Source organism: Mytilus edulis, chromosome 2 (genome assembly GCF_963676685.1).
Source record: "Mytilus edulis chromosome 2, xbMytEdul2.2, whole genome shotgun sequence".
Taxonomy (NCBI): Eukaryota; Metazoa; Mollusca; class Bivalvia; order Mytilida; family Mytilidae; genus Mytilus; species Mytilus edulis.
In genome coordinates this window covers 10,905,773-10,923,138 of record NC_092345.1, presented here as the reverse complement: position 1 = coordinate 10,923,138, position 17,366 = coordinate 10,905,773, and the positions used below count along the sequence as shown (strand labels likewise).

At 30.6% G+C, this 17,366-nt stretch overlaps 1 protein-coding gene across 1 annotated transcript in view; it reads left to right on the top strand.

Annotated features, from left to right (window-relative positions):
• Positions 1 to 4,347: 4,347 nt before the first annotated feature.
• The window catches only part of LOC139510121 (uncharacterized), a 29,871-nt gene continuing 16,852 nt past the window's right edge, over positions 4,348 to 17,366 (top strand). The window contains exons 1-4 of the mRNA XM_071296426.1: positions 4,348 to 4,518; positions 5,230 to 5,378; positions 5,892 to 5,972; positions 6,438 to 6,567. Of these exons, the coding sequence (XP_071152527.1) occupies positions 4,367 to 4,518; positions 5,230 to 5,378; positions 5,892 to 5,972; positions 6,438 to 6,567 (512 nt within the window). The 5' untranslated portion in view covers positions 4,348 to 4,366. The remainder of the gene's footprint in view (positions 4,519 to 5,229; positions 5,379 to 5,891; positions 5,973 to 6,437; positions 6,568 to 17,366) is intronic.

Below are 17,366 nucleotides of genomic sequence, written 5' to 3'. Positions count from 1 at the left end.
ATTAAGTCATGCTAAATTACTGAAATCTTCATAATTCTAGCATTTTAGTTAAATTTTAGACGGTTTTCGTGTAAAACGAAAGTGGCCGCATTCGTGTTCATCCTTAATATTGAAATGTAAGTTGTATTTTATGATAATACATAACATATATAAAGGTTGAGGATGAACACGGATGCTGCCAGTTTCATTTTTACCAAAAACCATCTGAAAAGTGATATTTTTCGGCATATTAAGTAGATTTTTCATATTTGAGCTTGAATCGGATCGTTTTTAATGTCTAAATCTGTTAAAATCTTTCACATAAACTAATTAATTCAAATAAAATAGACACTTAAGGATGTACTTAGGTGAGGTTAGGTGAAAATTAATAAATCAAAAAGTTAAAAGTGATACTATAAGCTAGTAGAGTATTCGTTTAGGATAAAAATGAACTAAAAATATTGATAGGTCATGGACCTCCTTTTCGAGATATTTGAGATTTCAAATTTGGCGGGAAAAGGCTGACTCGGACTTTTACCTTATATTTGCCTTGATATTATTTGGGTCTCAAAACAAAAGAAAAAAAATCAAGAATCTTCCAAAATTTTGTTAAATGACCTTTCATGAGCTATTAAGTCTAATATGAAAAAATGAATGGGTGTTATGGGGCAAAATATGTTACATTGTATTGTATGGAAAAACAACAAGGAGTCCGAACATTTGACATGAATTCCAAAACCTTACCTAAGTACACCCTTAAGTGTTTAAAAAGTGGTCAAAATCTTTCGTCAGATGAACTTGAAATTTGAGGCCAAAATCGGTCCTTACCGGACCTACTCCTTTATTTTAAAATGATCCGGAAAGCTTTCCAAGTCAAAATCACTGCCTTTAATTCTCGCCAAGTTGACCTTGAGATTTTAGTGAAGTATGCAAAAATTCTTACTTTTTAATAGACACAAGATCTAACTTTACCCTAGAGTCCCAAGAGGATCGATCATTTACTAAATGATGTAAGTGTCTTGTCAAAATTCTACATATATTACCTAACGGGTGATAATGCAATGATTTTACCAATATCCGCTGCAACTTTCCTTGCAGTCGTATTACAAGGATTTATAAGTGCTAAAGCAATAGTATTCAAAATATTCAAACATTTCTGTTCAGGAACACTTAAAGTACCCCTATGTAAATCCCATACAGAACCAAGCCAGTCTAAACTTTTGAATGGCTTCCACACACTTTTTCCATAATTTGGCAAAAACACAGCTGACAATAATTCAGACAATACTTTTGACACTTTTAAACATAATTTTTCAGTATCTTCAAATCCAAGTCCATAATCTAGATATACAATTATATTGAATCCTTTACTATGCCAAAATTTTACAAGAGGGCGTACCATTTTAGTGAAAATGTAACAAGCTGAGCTCAGCACAATGATAAAGCTGAAGTTTTATATTTAACTTTAGTGTCACTTTTCTATGAAAACCCAAGAAACTTTTGTGATTCAACATGCATATCTATATGAAGGTACCCCGATGATGTCTTGAATAAGACTTAAATGCAAAATTTGTATTATGCTGCATACATTTTGGCCCTTTTTACAACCTCGTATTAAAATTTAAATAACATTTCGTATTGATGTACGTGTCTGAGGTCAAGAATCAACCATGATTCCTTGCCAGTCGAGTTGACCGACACTGATAAAGGATTAACAACAAAAGGGGGAGTGCTAACTTTCTTAGCGACTCCCGTACATACTAAAATACAGAATTAGGTGCATCGGTAATTTTCAAAAAAAAAAGCCAGATTCAAGTATAGGTAAAACTTTATTTTTTTTATTTTTTTCACAACTCGACCAATAAAAGTTTTTCTTTCCAAAATTGTAGGCTATTATATAATCGACCGTTTACTTTATAAACTTGTACTAACTCATTCTCATACTCATATGTGTCTAAACATAAATTCAAGCCAATCAAAGATACAACCTCATTTGGAACTGCTGGTGTTGTTAGACCGCTTATTTCTGGACAGTAAGACGACCAATGTCCTGTGGAAAACAACGAGAAAGCATCAGCTGTAGGATTGCTTGTAGGATTGTCATCTTCACTCCTATGATGACTTCTTGCAGATGTACGTTCAGGAGAACTTTGGATTTCCTCGTCAGACATGAAGGAGAAAAGTCAAACAGACCTTAACAGCAATTGAATTAAACGTGTACAGTCAGGATTCTACTTCGTCAAAATTATCTCCCCATTACGCCAGTTCATTTTTACAATCGTAGAAATGGAAGCCATTGTAGGGATGACGCGCTGCCAATTTTGCTCTTGGAAACCGATAAATTTATCCACATTGCACCATTACGATCCTTATATACCAGTTGTAATTTAAAAGACAAATGTATCAACTAGCAAATCAGTTAATGATCTTGTCTGCATTGATTCAACTGAAAACTATTGTCTGATCGGTTGTCAGGTGGAATTTTTCGAAAATTCATAAACATTTAAAAAAATTATAATAAATATTTCGTGGAAGGGCAGACTAGATTTTTTTAGTGGTTGAAGACTATAAACCCTAGTCACACACAAAAAATTATAATTTTTCGAAGATATGCATTTTCATCATCCAACTTGAAAGACTGTCGTCAAGTACTTTTAGTAAAAAAAAATAGCTATTCGAACACACCTATACTGTTTTTGTGATTCATTAGATATGTATTTCACTTGACCCATATATTTCATCTGTTAGCACTGTGATGTTTTTATGTTATAAAGTCAACCTGTAGCTTTGATATATAAACATGATAGAATCTGAAGCGAGACGATGTATGAAATATTCTTGCTTTGTACGATATCAAGACAAAATATTCATCTCAAACACGCCCTAACATAAAAAGGTGTACTCGATTGTCTCTTTTCGATACAATTGTTACCCTTTTTTTTGAATTTTTTCTTATGTCACATAATGGAAGGGCAGACACGAAAATTACTGAACTAATAGATTGATATTTTTCCGTTCGTGGTAATTTTTTTTTAAATCGGAGGTTATGCATTTTCTACATCCAACTTGAAAGATACCCATGTCGCCGACTTGATATCTAATTGTTCTGCTAACTATGTTCTAGATAAATTGAAAACTTATGGAAATGGTGTTTTTAAAATAAAACACTTTGTCATTTAGAAGAAAATTGTCATTTTATTTGTTTTTATTAACTTTTAAATTTTTTGTCACTATAGTAAACATTACAGTATACATTTATCGCCTTCTCTAACAAAGAGCTTCGATTCTTTTATTCTATTTCAACCGGGTTTCCGACTGCAAAAGTATCTCATACGTATGTTATTACATGTACAAAATATTGTTTTACCATCTTGTATTAGTGCCGTTGTGCAAATCTTTAGACATATATATATTTTCTAGGAGATGCCCGATAATCATGGTAAAATTGGGCAAGTGTTAAAACAATTAAGAGTTTTTAAATTTTACATGCGCGAAATCGTATAAGACACGTTCGAAGACACGGATCGAATTTGGTATTTTCTCCCAAAAAATATGTGGAAAAAAGATTGTTTCAAAGACAATTTTAGGAAGAACCAAACACTACATTTATACGTCATATTACAAATATTTCCGACTTTGTATGATTTCAGATGAGTTGCGGCTCAAAAAAATCGGTCGTTCCCTTTGTTAGTATATCATTTGTATCAAATAAGAACCTTTGTTTTTTTTTGTTTTAAGTTACTATTAGAATATCCATTTTAAGGATTTGCGTAGCGGAAATATTACGCAACAACTCCTTGTGATTCACTTAGAATTCAGTATTTAACATTGCCCAGATATTTACGAGGACAATTTTCAAAACATCCGGGTTCCATTTACAAAAAAAATTATCTGGGTATTGAAATTAAATTTAGCTTTTTTAAACTGATTCTATACTTGTTAGTGTCTTTGTTGAAACAGTTATTTGTTTTTTTTAATGATTTTGATTATTACACAATGTTGACTGTTGTACCCCAATTTTTGACATTTTGACATCTTATTGTCAATATAATGAAATTATTTGCAACAGTTGTAAATCTGAAAGGCTTATCTAGCTATAAACCAGGTTCAATCCACCATTTCCAACAAAATGCCTGTACCAAGTTTGGAATATGCCATCGTTTGATGTGTTGCTCTTTTAATTTTTGCATTTGATTAAGAACTTTCCGGTTTGAATTTTCGTTTGAATTCGTTATTTTTGTAATCCTTTGACACATTTTATACGCCAGTGTGTTATTGTCCCGCCTGATGAAATTACCAGACAAAACGCTACTACAGCTTGACAATATACCTATCATGCAATAGTGAGAAAACAAATTATATAAATTATTTTTTTCCTTTAATCCCAATGACCTTATATCTTGGGAGCGAACATGCCGGTCTTTATTTGGTATCATATTATCAAATACGGCCTTATCATACATTTGTAAGACGTATGTGTATATTTAAATTTACAATGCGGTCAGTTCTGTTCCTCGTAGTTCTATGTTGCAAATTAAGGTAAGATTATTGAGTTTTACATATGATAATACAATACTGTAGTGATCGGTTGTCAGCTTTACCTCTGAGAACTATTGGCCATCATCCAAATATAGGAAAAAGAGAATGCGATATGATTTCCAATAAGACTACTTTCCACCGAAAAACTAAGATCAATAATGTCAACAACTACAGCCACCGCACGGCCTTCAACAATTCAACATATATTTTTTAATCACTTGGTATAATGTACCAAATTACATTTTTTCCAAGCTAAAATAACAAAGTCAAAGAAAATCATAATAAAAGGGATTATATGCATAGACATATGGTTTCTTAATTAAGAAAATATAGACAGTTTAGTTAATGACATATTTGCTAGGAAATAATTTTAAACCAAAAGACACAACATATTGAAACAATTAAAACTGGAACCAAAGTATTTCAAATGAGAACACTTGATAATGAAAATGATATTCTAGTACGACCAGTAAGAGGTATAAAGATTAAACTAATAGTAAAGTGATTAGAAAGGAACACAGTGGAACGGAAATAAATCCTGACTTAATTCTCTGCATTACTTATTCATCTATCTCAAAGGTTATGAACATCATGGTGATAAATATTTTGAATTTATAATAAGAAAAATTGTATATGTGATAATATATTCTTCAAAACTGTGGCTTATTTCTCGGTGATTATGATAGTTTTATTGAATTAAAATATTCTCAGAGTCAGTGTTTCCGTCACTTGCCCAAATGACTGTCATTGGAATGGGAAATGTGATACCAATAGTGGTAAATGCCAGTGTTTTGCGGGATTTGTTGGTAATGATTGTGCTGTTGATTGTGGATGTACAGGTCACGGGACATGTAAATCTGGTTCGTTTTAGATTATATTTGTCATGTGATATAATATAAGTTAATTAACGTAGTAACATTGCTTCAATATTAAGGAATTTATTGGACTGTAATACAAGTGTGAGGTTTAGCTAGCTATACGTAAAGCCAACAGTAGTATACCGGTGTTCAAAAATCATAAATCGACTAAGAAAAAATAAATCCGGGTTACAAACTAAAACCTATAAAAACACATCAGCTATAAGAGAAAAACAAACTTTAAGAAACAACAAGAACACCGAAGTGTAACAAAAACAAACGGCATCATTCATGGAAAAACGAGCTATTTGATAACACCTGCCATATTCATTTAAGCCATGTTAAAACCATTATTTTGCGATTCTTTTTTACTTTACTTTATGCATACATTTCTTTTAGATAACTTACAATGTATTATAGAGGAATTCATTCGCGTTCACTATTTTTTAAAGTATAAATAACATCAATTTATTTAAGTTGGATTTACTTAAGTATTGTACTTTTTTTTTCATTAAGACAACACCTGCCTCTGTCAAGATGGTTGGAAATGGTATGCAGCGCAGCACAAATGTATTTGGGATTGTCAGTGTCCAAATGGTCAGTTGCTTAAATTACTAAACACAATAGTGTGTTAATGATTGTTATCTACATCACACGTTTGAGGAATCGACCAATATTTCAATCAGAAAGTCAGATACATCGAATTATATACCCATAAAAGTCTCTATTACCAAATACTTTGTGTCATAAAAATACCACCACGATTTCGGGTGTGAAAGACCATAGACTTTTGAGTTTTGATCAAACACAAAGACAAAAACACTCCAATAAAACTATCTACTGTGCTTGAAGGTACCCTAAGGCGACAGCAGTTTACCGATATTTTCAAACCATGAACATAATTCTTTAATATGCTTGCGTATTAAAAATATTGACGAGGCACACATTCTAGTATTATTTTTCTTAAACTATTAGTATATATACATGATACCATACTTATTAGTTTGAACGGTGATCACATCCTTGAATATTAACTATGACATGTCCTTCATCACTTCAAAGGGATACAGTGCATAGGTCCTGGTATATGTGGCTGTTCTACCAACTGTCATCAAGGTACATGCTGGAATGGTCAGTGTGAATGTTTTGAAGGCTACAGTGGAAATGACTGTTCTCATTTTAACCCAAACATGTATGTTACTCTTTTTTTTATAAAGCTCTTCAAAACACCTTGTTTTTCCGTAGAAATAAAATTGTGGTTTATAGCTATAAAACCAGGTGTAATCCACCATTTTCTACATTTGAAAATGCCTGTACCAAGTCAGGAATATGATAGTTCTTGTCCATTCGTTTTTGATATGTTTTGTTATTTGATTTTGCCATGTGATTAGGGACTTTCCGATTTTGATCCGATTGAGTTCAGTATTTTTGTGATTTTACTTTTTACTACATGTCCCCGAGGCACCAGACACAAGTTGGTTCCTTTTTCCTTTTTCCTTTTTCGATATTCAAATTTTGAAAAATATTACAAGTCCAAACTGAATTTTTTTTTCCTTCAAAATTTTTTTTCCTTCAAATTTTTTTTCCTAAAAAATGTTTTTTTCCCTCAAAATTTTTTTTCCTCAAATTTTTTTTTTCCTCAAAATTTTTTTTTTCCTCAAAATTTTGTTTCCTAAAAAAATTTTTGTCCTCAAATTTTTTTTCCTCAATTTTTTTTTCTCAAATTTTTTTTCCCTCAAAATGTTTTTCCTCAAAAAGTTTTCTTCAAATTTTTTTTTCGTTTCCTTATTCCTTTTTTTTTTCCTTTTTCGATTATCATCCTTATTCGATTTCCATTTCCTTATTCGATTTTCATTTTCTTATTCGGTTTCTTTTTCCTTTTCCAATATTCATTTCCTTATTCGGTTTCTATTTCCTTATTCAGTTTCTATTTCCTTATTGGATTTTCATTTCCTTATTCGATTTCCATTTCCTTATTCGATTTTCATTTCCTTATTTGGTTTCTTATTCCTTTTTCAATATTCATTTCCTTTTTCGGTTTCTATTTCCTTATTCGGTTTCTTTTTCCTTATTCGGTTTCTTTTTCCTTTTTCAATATTCATTTCCTTTTTCGGTTTCTGTTTCCTTATTCGGTTTCTATTTCCTTATTCGGTTTCTATTTCCTTATTTGGTTTCTATTTCCTAATTGGATTTTCGTTTCCTTATTCGATTTCCATTTCCTTGTTCGATTTTCATTTCCTAATTCGGTTTCTTTTTCCTTTTTCAATATTCATTTCCTTTTTCGGTTTCTAGTTCCTTATTCGGTTTCTATTTTCTTATTCGGTTTCTATTTCCTTTTTCGATTTTCATTTCCTTATTCGGTTTCCATTTCCTTTTTCGATATTCAAATTTTGAAAAATATTACCAGTCCAAACTGAATTTTTTTTTTGCTTCAAATTTTTTTTTCCTCAAAATTTTTTTTTCCTCAAAATTTTATTTCCTCAAATTTTTTTTTTTCCTCAAAATTTTTTTTTCCTCAAAATTTTTTTCCTTATTCGGTTTCTTTTTCCTTTTTCAATATTCATTACCTTTTTCGGTTTCTATTTCCTTATTCGGTTTCTTGTCCTCAAATTTTTTTTCCTCAATTTTTTTTTCTCAAATTTTTTTTCCCTCAAAATGTTTTTCCTCAAAAAGTTTTCTTCAAATTTTTTTTTCGTTTCCTTATTCCTTTTTTTTTTCCTTTTTCGATTATCATCCTTATTCGATTTCCATTTCCTTATTCGATTTTCATTTTCTTATTCGGTTTCTTTTTCCTTTTCCAATATTCATTTCCTTATTCGGTTTCTATTTCCTTATTCAGTTTCTATTTCCTTATTGGATTTTCATTTCCTTATTCGATTTCCATTTCCTTATTCGATTTTCATTTCCTTATTTGGTTTCTTATTCCTTTTTCAATATTCATTTCCTTTTTCGGTTTCTATTTCCTTATTCGGTTTCTTTTTCCTTATTCGGTTTCTTTTTCCTTTTTCAATATTCATTTCCTTTTTCGGTTTCTGTTTCCTTATTCGGTTTCTATTTCCTTATTCGGTTTCTATTTCCTTATTTGGTTTCTATTTCCTAATTGGATTTTCGTTTCCTTATTCGATTTCCATTTCCTTGTTCGATTTTCATTTCCTAATTCGGTTTCTTTTTCCTTTTTCAATATTCATTTCCTTTTTCGGTTTCTAGTTCCTTATTCGGTTTCTATTTTCTTATTCGGTTTCTATTTCCTTTTTCGATTTTCATTTCCTTATTCGGTTTCCATTTCCTTTTTCGATATTCAAATTTTGAAAAATATTACCAGTCCAAACTGAATTTTTTTTTTGCTTCAAATTTTTTTTTCCTCAAAATTTTTTTTTCCTCAAAATTTTATTTCCTCAAATTTTTTTTTTTCCTCAAAATTTTTTTTTCCTCAAAATTTTTTTCCTTATTCGGTTTCTTTTTCCTTTTTCAATATTCATTACCTTTTTCGGTTTCTATTTCCTTATTCGGTTTCTATTTCCTTTTTCGATTTTCATTTCCTTATTCGGTTTCCATTTCCTTTTTCGATATTTGAAAAATATTTATAGTATAACTAATCGCCGTATTTGAATATCAAAAATAAGACAACGCGTGACCGAACGACGCATGGATTAAACGAGTGCGCAGCACGAGTTTAATCCATAGCGGCGTTCGGTCACAAGTTGTCTTATTTTTGATATTCAAATACGGCGATTAGTTATTCTTTTTATTACATTGGCAAATGGCTTTTTTTTATGAAATTAATGTAGAAAATGTAAGGAACTATATCTTTTTCCTACGCATTGACAATTTGTTTTGATCCGACGTTATCGACGTCTTGACAACGCCTATTGTTGTATGACGTCAGAGAGTGAAATAACCACGTTTATTTCACATGTGAAATTATCGGTTTTTATCTAACTGGGAAATCAATGTAAATCATTGCAACCAATGTAATAATAGTATATAAAATATAAGTCCAAACTGAATTTTTTTTTTCCTTCAAAATTTTTTTTCCTCAAATTTTTTTTTCCTCAAAATATTTTTTTCCTCAAAAATTTTTTTCCTCAAAATTTTTTTTCCTCAAAATTTTTTTTCCTCAAATTTTTTTTTCCTCAAATTTTTTTTTCCTCAATTTTTTTTTCCTCAAATTTTTGTTTCCTCGAAAAGTTTTTCTTCAAAATTTTTTTTCGTTTCCTTATTCGTTTTCTTTTTCCATTTTCGATTATCATTCCTTATTCGGTTTCTTTTTCCTTATTCGATTTTCATTTCCTTATTCGGTTTCTATTTCCTTATTCAGTTTCCATTTCCTTTTTCGATATTCAAATTTTAAAAAAATATTACAATTCCAAACTGAATATTTTTTCTTTGAAAATTTTTTTTTCTCAAAATTTTTTTCAGAAGACTTTTTTTCGTTTCCTTATTCGTTTTCATTTTCCTTTTTCGATTTTCATTTCCTTATTCGGTTTCGATTTCTTTTTTCGATAATCAAATTTGGAAAAACTGAAGTGGCTGCTATTTTGATCGGCTGCTAATAGGCTTTAATTTGGTGTATAATATGAGCAGATGGGTTAAGGCAGTCCGTTCAATTATTCACAATAAGCCATTTCACAAAGTTCATGCGTATTTTGATATTTAAGTCCGTCGGTACTCTTCTACTAGAGGTTTCCCGATTTGCTACGTATCTGGTACGGTTGGTACGTAACTCAACGGTTGGTGCTGTTTTGGAGAAATCATTTAATGAATGAGGTCATTTCATTCATCATGATAACATCAAAAGAATTGAAATGCATATCAGCAAAAAAAACTAGCTTCACGTTTTATTTGATAACGATTTCTAGAACACTTTGTTTATATTCCCTATGAAATTATTTAGTGGTACATAAGAGAATGAATCAAACTGGAAACCTCTAATACGCTTTCGAATGAGGTATAAAGTCTATCTGTAAATACGGGCTGAAGTGTCACAGCAGTCCATTCAATTATTCAAAATATCCATTTCATTATTCAAAATTGGCTATTTCCTAATTTTCACGCGTGTTTTGGCATTTAGGTCCTCCGTAACCCCTCTAATGGTCATTGCCGCACATATTGTTTATTATCAGTGTATTTCTCTATCAATAAGCTTTTTATTGGTGTATAATTTTTATCGTAATTAGGAGCTGACGGGTTGCAGCAGTCCGTTCCATTATACAAAATAAGCTATTTCTCAATGTTCACGCGTATTTCGATATTAAGTCCGTCGGTACTCCTCTTATATGCGTTGCGGAACATATTGACTATATACCTTTTGCTCCTCATAATAAGCTTACGAATGAGTTATAAGGTTTATCTATTATTCGGGGCTGAAGGGTAACAGCAGTCCATTCAATTATTCAAAATATCCATTTCATTATTCAAAATTGGCTATTCCTTAATTTTCACGCGTGTTTTGTCATTTAGGTCCTCCGTGACCCCTCTAATGGTCATTGCTGCATAATCAACTTGTTATATCTTTAATCAGAGGATGAAGAATAGCAAAGGTCCAGAGAAAATAAAAAAAGACAACGTAGAGTATTTTAATTTTGATATATATATATATATATATGTTTTGGTATTCAGGTTGTTCATACATGGAATTTCTTTTAAAAATAGTTAAGAAAAAGCCATAAGTTTATATCCTCCGAAACTAAATAAATAAATGAAATTAAAGATTTACAGAGTGTTTTTTTATAATAATTTGAATGATCGTTTGATAACACTAAAATGACGAATTTAAAAATACGGAATTTAGCTACAGTGTCAGTTATTTTTATTTCACTATTCACCGCTCCAACTTGAATAATGAAACCTTAACTATTTCATCATTCATTACTTAACATTGAATAGTGAATAGTGAACTAGTTCATTATTCATTATTGAATTTTGAATAATGAATAATGAATAATGGACGTACTTCAGCGCGGTAAAAATGACAAGTATGATGGATTTTTTTCTGTGCCCGGTAAAAAGACCACCTACATAATGTAGTGTTCTAGTACTTCCCAGATCTATGGACAAAACGACAGGCAGGACGGAACACTCTTAGTTAATCATATGTACATACCACCTAAAACTTCATTTTTGAGGGATTATATATATACATACAACCTCTAGTAACTTACCCTGTATTTCACTTTAAATGTGTCTCGTTTTATACTAATGTATAAGTGAAATAGTCGGGCAATCCATGACAGATTTTGCCAAGTAGCCTTTGCCAGCTGTTCATATTAAATTGTTCATATTGCCTCGCATATGTGTGTCTTCTATGCCACATACAACTGTGACGATATTGACTTTAGCAAACAATTCTGCTCAAACCGGTGCTAGGGACTGTCTTTCAACTTTCATTGAAACGAGCATGATTTCTCTGTGTAAAAGATCTCAATGTATTTGTCAAGAGAACAGCAATAAAGACGCTGTTTCTTTACTGCAAATGTATTGTGTATATGTCTTGATTTTGATGTCGGGCAAACTTATGAAAGAAAACGGAAACACAAAAATCAGTATTTTTTTTTTTAATTTGTTAAGGCGCATAACCCTAGAATGGTATAAATGACGCCACCAAAATTCAAATGTGATCTGTATTTTGTTGTAATACGGATTGTGTATAAGTTTCTTAACATTTTGTTGAGGCAAACTCAAGATAAAAGAACAAAAACTAATTTCTTGACGTACGGACATACACACAGACAAAGCTGGAAAAACTTAATGCCCCCTCCACTATAAGTCATATTTCATTGAATAACCCGATGTTTTCATCACTTAGTCACGATAATTGCTATCTATATCCTATTCTTTTTTTATTTATATAAAGTTCCGGAAAAAATTTCCCTAACCGATATTAATCAGAGTCTTTTAAATAACTAGAAGGAATTCCGATCTATATATAGAAAATTATTGACCTGGCTACTGAGGTTGTCATTTGTCGCTTCTGTAAAAGGAGTAAAAAACGGGGCATGTAATATCAAAATCGGGAATACGCTGGCATTTCATAATCTATCATGTATTGTTACGTAGGGACATTTGTTCTTACGAAACAGCTTATAAATGCACATCTTATACAGGGGCAGATCCAGCCATTTTAAAAAGGGAGCGGGTTCCAACTATATGTCCCTATTCAAATGCATTGATCGGCCGAAAAAGGGAGGTTCCAGCCCCCGAAACCCCCTTCTGGATCCGCCACTGTTACAACATTTTGATGTCTCATATAGACTTTCCAGTTCGTTTTTCATTGTATACTAGAAAGATCTCATTTTTGTCTGAATTGGTGAACCCTTTTTTAACGATAAAGAGTAATAAGGAAATGAAAATTGAATAAGGAAATAGAAACTGAATAAAGAAATAGAAACCCAATAAGGAAATGGAAATCTAATATTATAACAATGAAATAAAAACCCAATAAGGAAATAGAAACCGAACAAGGAATGAAAATCGAATAAGGAAAAAGTTACCGAATAAGCAAATGAAAATTGAATTAGGAAATAGAAACCGAATAAGGAAATGAAAATTGAATAAGGAAATAGACACCAAATAAGAAAATAGAAACCGAATAAGTAAAAAGTTACCGAATAAGGAAATGAAAATCGAATAAGGAAAAAGAAACCGAATAAGGAATGTTATTACATTGGTTGCAATGAATTACATTGATTTCCCAGTTAAATAAAAACCGATAATTTCACATGTGAAATAAACGTGGCCTTATTTCACTCTCTGACGTCATACAATAAGTACCGATTATCAGGTTATCTGCATTTTGATATCGTAAAATATCAGCTGCGACATAATATGAAGCTTTTTGTCGAGTGAGCGTAGCGAACGAGATCAACTAGCCTTCATATAATGTCAAGCAGCTGATATTTTACAATATCAATATGCAGATAATCTGATAATCGATTTATCGGGCTATATATTTGCGTGTTTCGGAAGTGTTTTCTTTGTTTCACCAGCACACAAAAGATGACTTGATAAGTTCGGGTCTAAGTTATTAACGTCGGTTCAAACATTATGACGTCGCTGATATGTCAGGGTCAAAGTTAATAAGGCCGGGTCAACGTATTTGACGTCACAAAGACATGATACGGAATAATATTATTAATTTGTATATTTTAACAAATTTGATTCGTTTAGGGATAGTCACATGTTAATCTATATTTTCGAAGGTAGAGAGAAAACGGCGGATAGCAAAAAGCATATTGTACGGCAAAAAGCATATTGCACGGTTATTTTTAGAAAATATAAAAACCGATAAACTTTGTGACGTCATGTATTGAATTTCAGGATATTGTTAAACGATCTTAACGTTTTGAAACAGATGATATCTGTGATCGATTATTTGACGGAAAAAATCTTCAAATACTTAAGATGACAAACAAACAAAAAAAAAGCAATTGAAATAACAACTAATATTTTGTATTGTTAAGGAGACAATATGATATCTATAAAATTCCAACAACATCAAATGACGATTTTGATACAAATATGGTCGGAAATTAATAATATAACAAATATAGCCTTTGTATGAGGTCAATACAGGATATATCGACCCAAAGAAGTATATCGACCTCTGACTACGTTCTCAGTCAATATACTTCTTTCAGGTCAATATATCCTTTAATCATATGTTTAGTAGTAAATACAGTAGTTTTGCATGTTTGATAAATAGCCTGTTGTTTAATCCGTATCGCGCAACTTTGGTGCGCACCCTTTATCGCATACCCTTTATCAAACCCTTACCCTTTATCACACCCCTACTTTTTTTTTTTTTTTTTTTTACAGTCAGTTTTGGATTTTTTTTTTGCTTATGAAAAATTTTCCTCAAAATTTTGTTTAATGACGTCATTGTTTGGTATGTGACGTCACGAACGTCGTTTTCATATTGTATGTGACGTCACGAACGTCAAGTTTTCATATTTTTGGCACACTAAATGCAACTATAAAAAATACAAAAATAAACGAAGTATTTTTAAAACAACAGCACGCAAATTGTAAGGTAACCAAGGTGCTTCGGATTAGCAATTGAGCAGTTCTTTTAAGGCCTTTGAAACAAGACAGAAGTAGAACTGAAGGTAACCCAGTGCTATGGAACAGAAAACAGTTCATATAATACTCTTCTGTTGAAACATATGATAAAGCGTATAATACATGGCAAAATCTGTATCATATTTCGTATCATCCCGAGACATCAATATCAGCTCGTTTAATCCATGCGTCGTTCGGTCACGCGTTGTCTTATTTTTGATATAAATACGGCGATTAGTTATACTATAAATAATCGAAAAAGGAAAAAGAAAACGGAAAAAACTTTTTGAGGAAAAACATTTTGAGGAAAAAAATATTTTGAGGAAAAAAAAATTTGAGGAAAAAAAAATTGAGGAAAAAAAATTTTGAGGAAAAAAAAATTTGAGGAAAAAAAATTTTGAGGAAAAAAAATTTTGAAGGAGAAAAAAAAATCAGTTTGGACTTGTAAAATTTTTCAAAATTTGAATATCGAAAAAGGAAATGGAAACTGAATAAGGAAATGAAAATCGAAAAAGGAAATAGAAACCGAAAAAAGGAAATGAATATTGGAAAAGGAAAAAGAAACCGAATAAGGAAATGAAAATCGTATAAGGAAATGAAAATCGAATAAGGAAACGAAAATCCAATAATGAAATAGAAACCAAATAAGGAAATAGAAACCAAATAAGGAAATAGAAACCGAATAAGGAAACAGAAACCGAAAAAGGAAATGAATATTGAAAAAGGAAAAAGGAACCGAATAAGGAAAAAGACACCGAATAAGGAAATTGAAATTGAATAAGGAAATGAAAATCCAATAAGGAAATAGAAAGTGAATAAGGAACTAGAAACCGAAAAAGGAAATGAATATTGAAAAAGGAAAAAGAAACCGAATAAGGAAATGAAAAGCGAATAAGGAAATGGAAATCAAATAAGGAAACGAAAATCCAATAATGAAATAGAAATCAAATAAGGAAATAGAAACCGAATAAGGAAATAGAAACCGAATAAGGAAACCGAAACCGAAAAAGGAAATGAATATTGAAAAAGGAAAAAGAAACCGAATAAGGAAAAAGAAACCGAATAAGGAAATTGAAATTGAATAAGGAAATGAAAATCCAATAAGGAAATAGAAACTGAATAAGGAACTAGAAACCGAAAAAGGAAATGAATATTGAAAAAGGAAAAAGAAACCGAATAAGGAAATGAAAAGCAAATAAGGAAATGGAAATCAAATAAGGAAACGAAAATCCAATAATGAAATAGAAACCAAATAAGGAAATAGAAACCGAATAAGGAAATAGAAACCGAATAAGGAAACAGAAACCGAAAAAGGAAATGAATATTGAAAAAGGAAAAAGAAACCGAATAAGGAAAAAGAAACCGAATAAGGAAATTGAAATTGAATAAGAAAATGAAAATCCAATAAGGAAATAGAAACTGAATAAGGAACTAGAAACCGAAAAAGGAAATGAATATTGAAAAAGGAAAAAGACACCGCATTAAGAAAAAGAAACCGAATAAGGAAAAAGAAACCGAATAAGGAAAAAGAAACCGAATAAGGAAATTGAAATTGAATAAGAAAATGAAAATCCAATAAGGAAATAGAAACTGAATAAGGAACTAGAAACCGAAAAAGGAAATGAATATTGAAAAAGGAAAAAGAAACCGCATAAGGAAAAAGAAACCGAATAAGGAAAAAGAAACCGAATAAGGAAAAAGAAACCGAATAAGGAAATGGAAATCAAATAAGGAAACGAAAATCCAATTAGGAAATAGAAACCGAATAAGGAAATAGAAACCGAAAAAGGAAATGAATATTGAAAAAGGAAAAATAAACTGAATAAGGAAATGAAAATTGAATAAGGAAATGGAAATCGAATAAGGAAATGAAAATCCAATAAGGAAATAGAAACTGAATAAGGAAATAGAAACCGAATAAGGAAATGAATATTGAAAAAGGAAAAAGAAACCGAATAAGGAAATGAAAATTGAATAAGGAAGTGAAAATAGACTAAGGAAATGGAAATCGAATAAGGATGATAATCGAAAAAGGAAAAAGAAAACGAATAAGGAAATGAAAAAAAATTAGAAGAAAAACTTTTTGAGGAAAAATATTTTGAGGAAAAAAAATATTTGAGGAAAAAAAATTTTGAGGAAAAAAAAATGAGGCAAAAAAATTTTGAGCCAAAAAAATTTTGAGGAAAAAAAAATTTTGAGGAAAAAAAAAAATTTGAGGTAAAAAAAAATTTTGAGGAAAAAAAAATTTTGAGGAAAAAAAATTTGAAGGAAAAAAAAATTCAGTTTGGACTTGTAATATTTTTCAAAATTTGAATATCGAAAAAGGAAATGGAAACCGAATAAGGAAATGAAAATCGAAAAAGGTTATATAAACCGAATAATGAAATAGAAACCGAAAAAGGAAATGAAAATTGAAAAAAGAAAAAGAAACCGAATAAGGAAAAAGAAACAGAATAAGGAAAAAGAAACCGAATAAGGAAATGGAAATTGAATAAGGAAATGAAAATCCAATAAGGAAATAGAAACCAAATAAGGAACTAGAAACCGAAAAAGGAAATGAATATTGAAAAAGGAAAAAGAAACCGAATTAGGAAATGAAAATCGAATAAGGAAATGGAAATCGAATAAGGAAACGAAAATCCAATTAGGAAATAGAACCCGAATAAGGAAATAGAAACGGAAAAAGGAAATGAATATTGAAAAAGGAAAAAGAAACCGAATAAGGAAATGAAAATCGAATAAGGAAATGGAAATCGAATAAGGAAATGAAAATCCAATAAGGAAATAGAAACTGAATAAGGAAATAGAAACCGAATAAGGAAATGAATATTGAAAAAGGAAAAAGAAACCGAATAAGGAAATGAAAATTGAATATGGAAATGGAAATCGAATAAGGAAATTAAAATCCAATAAGGAAATAGAAACCGAATAAGG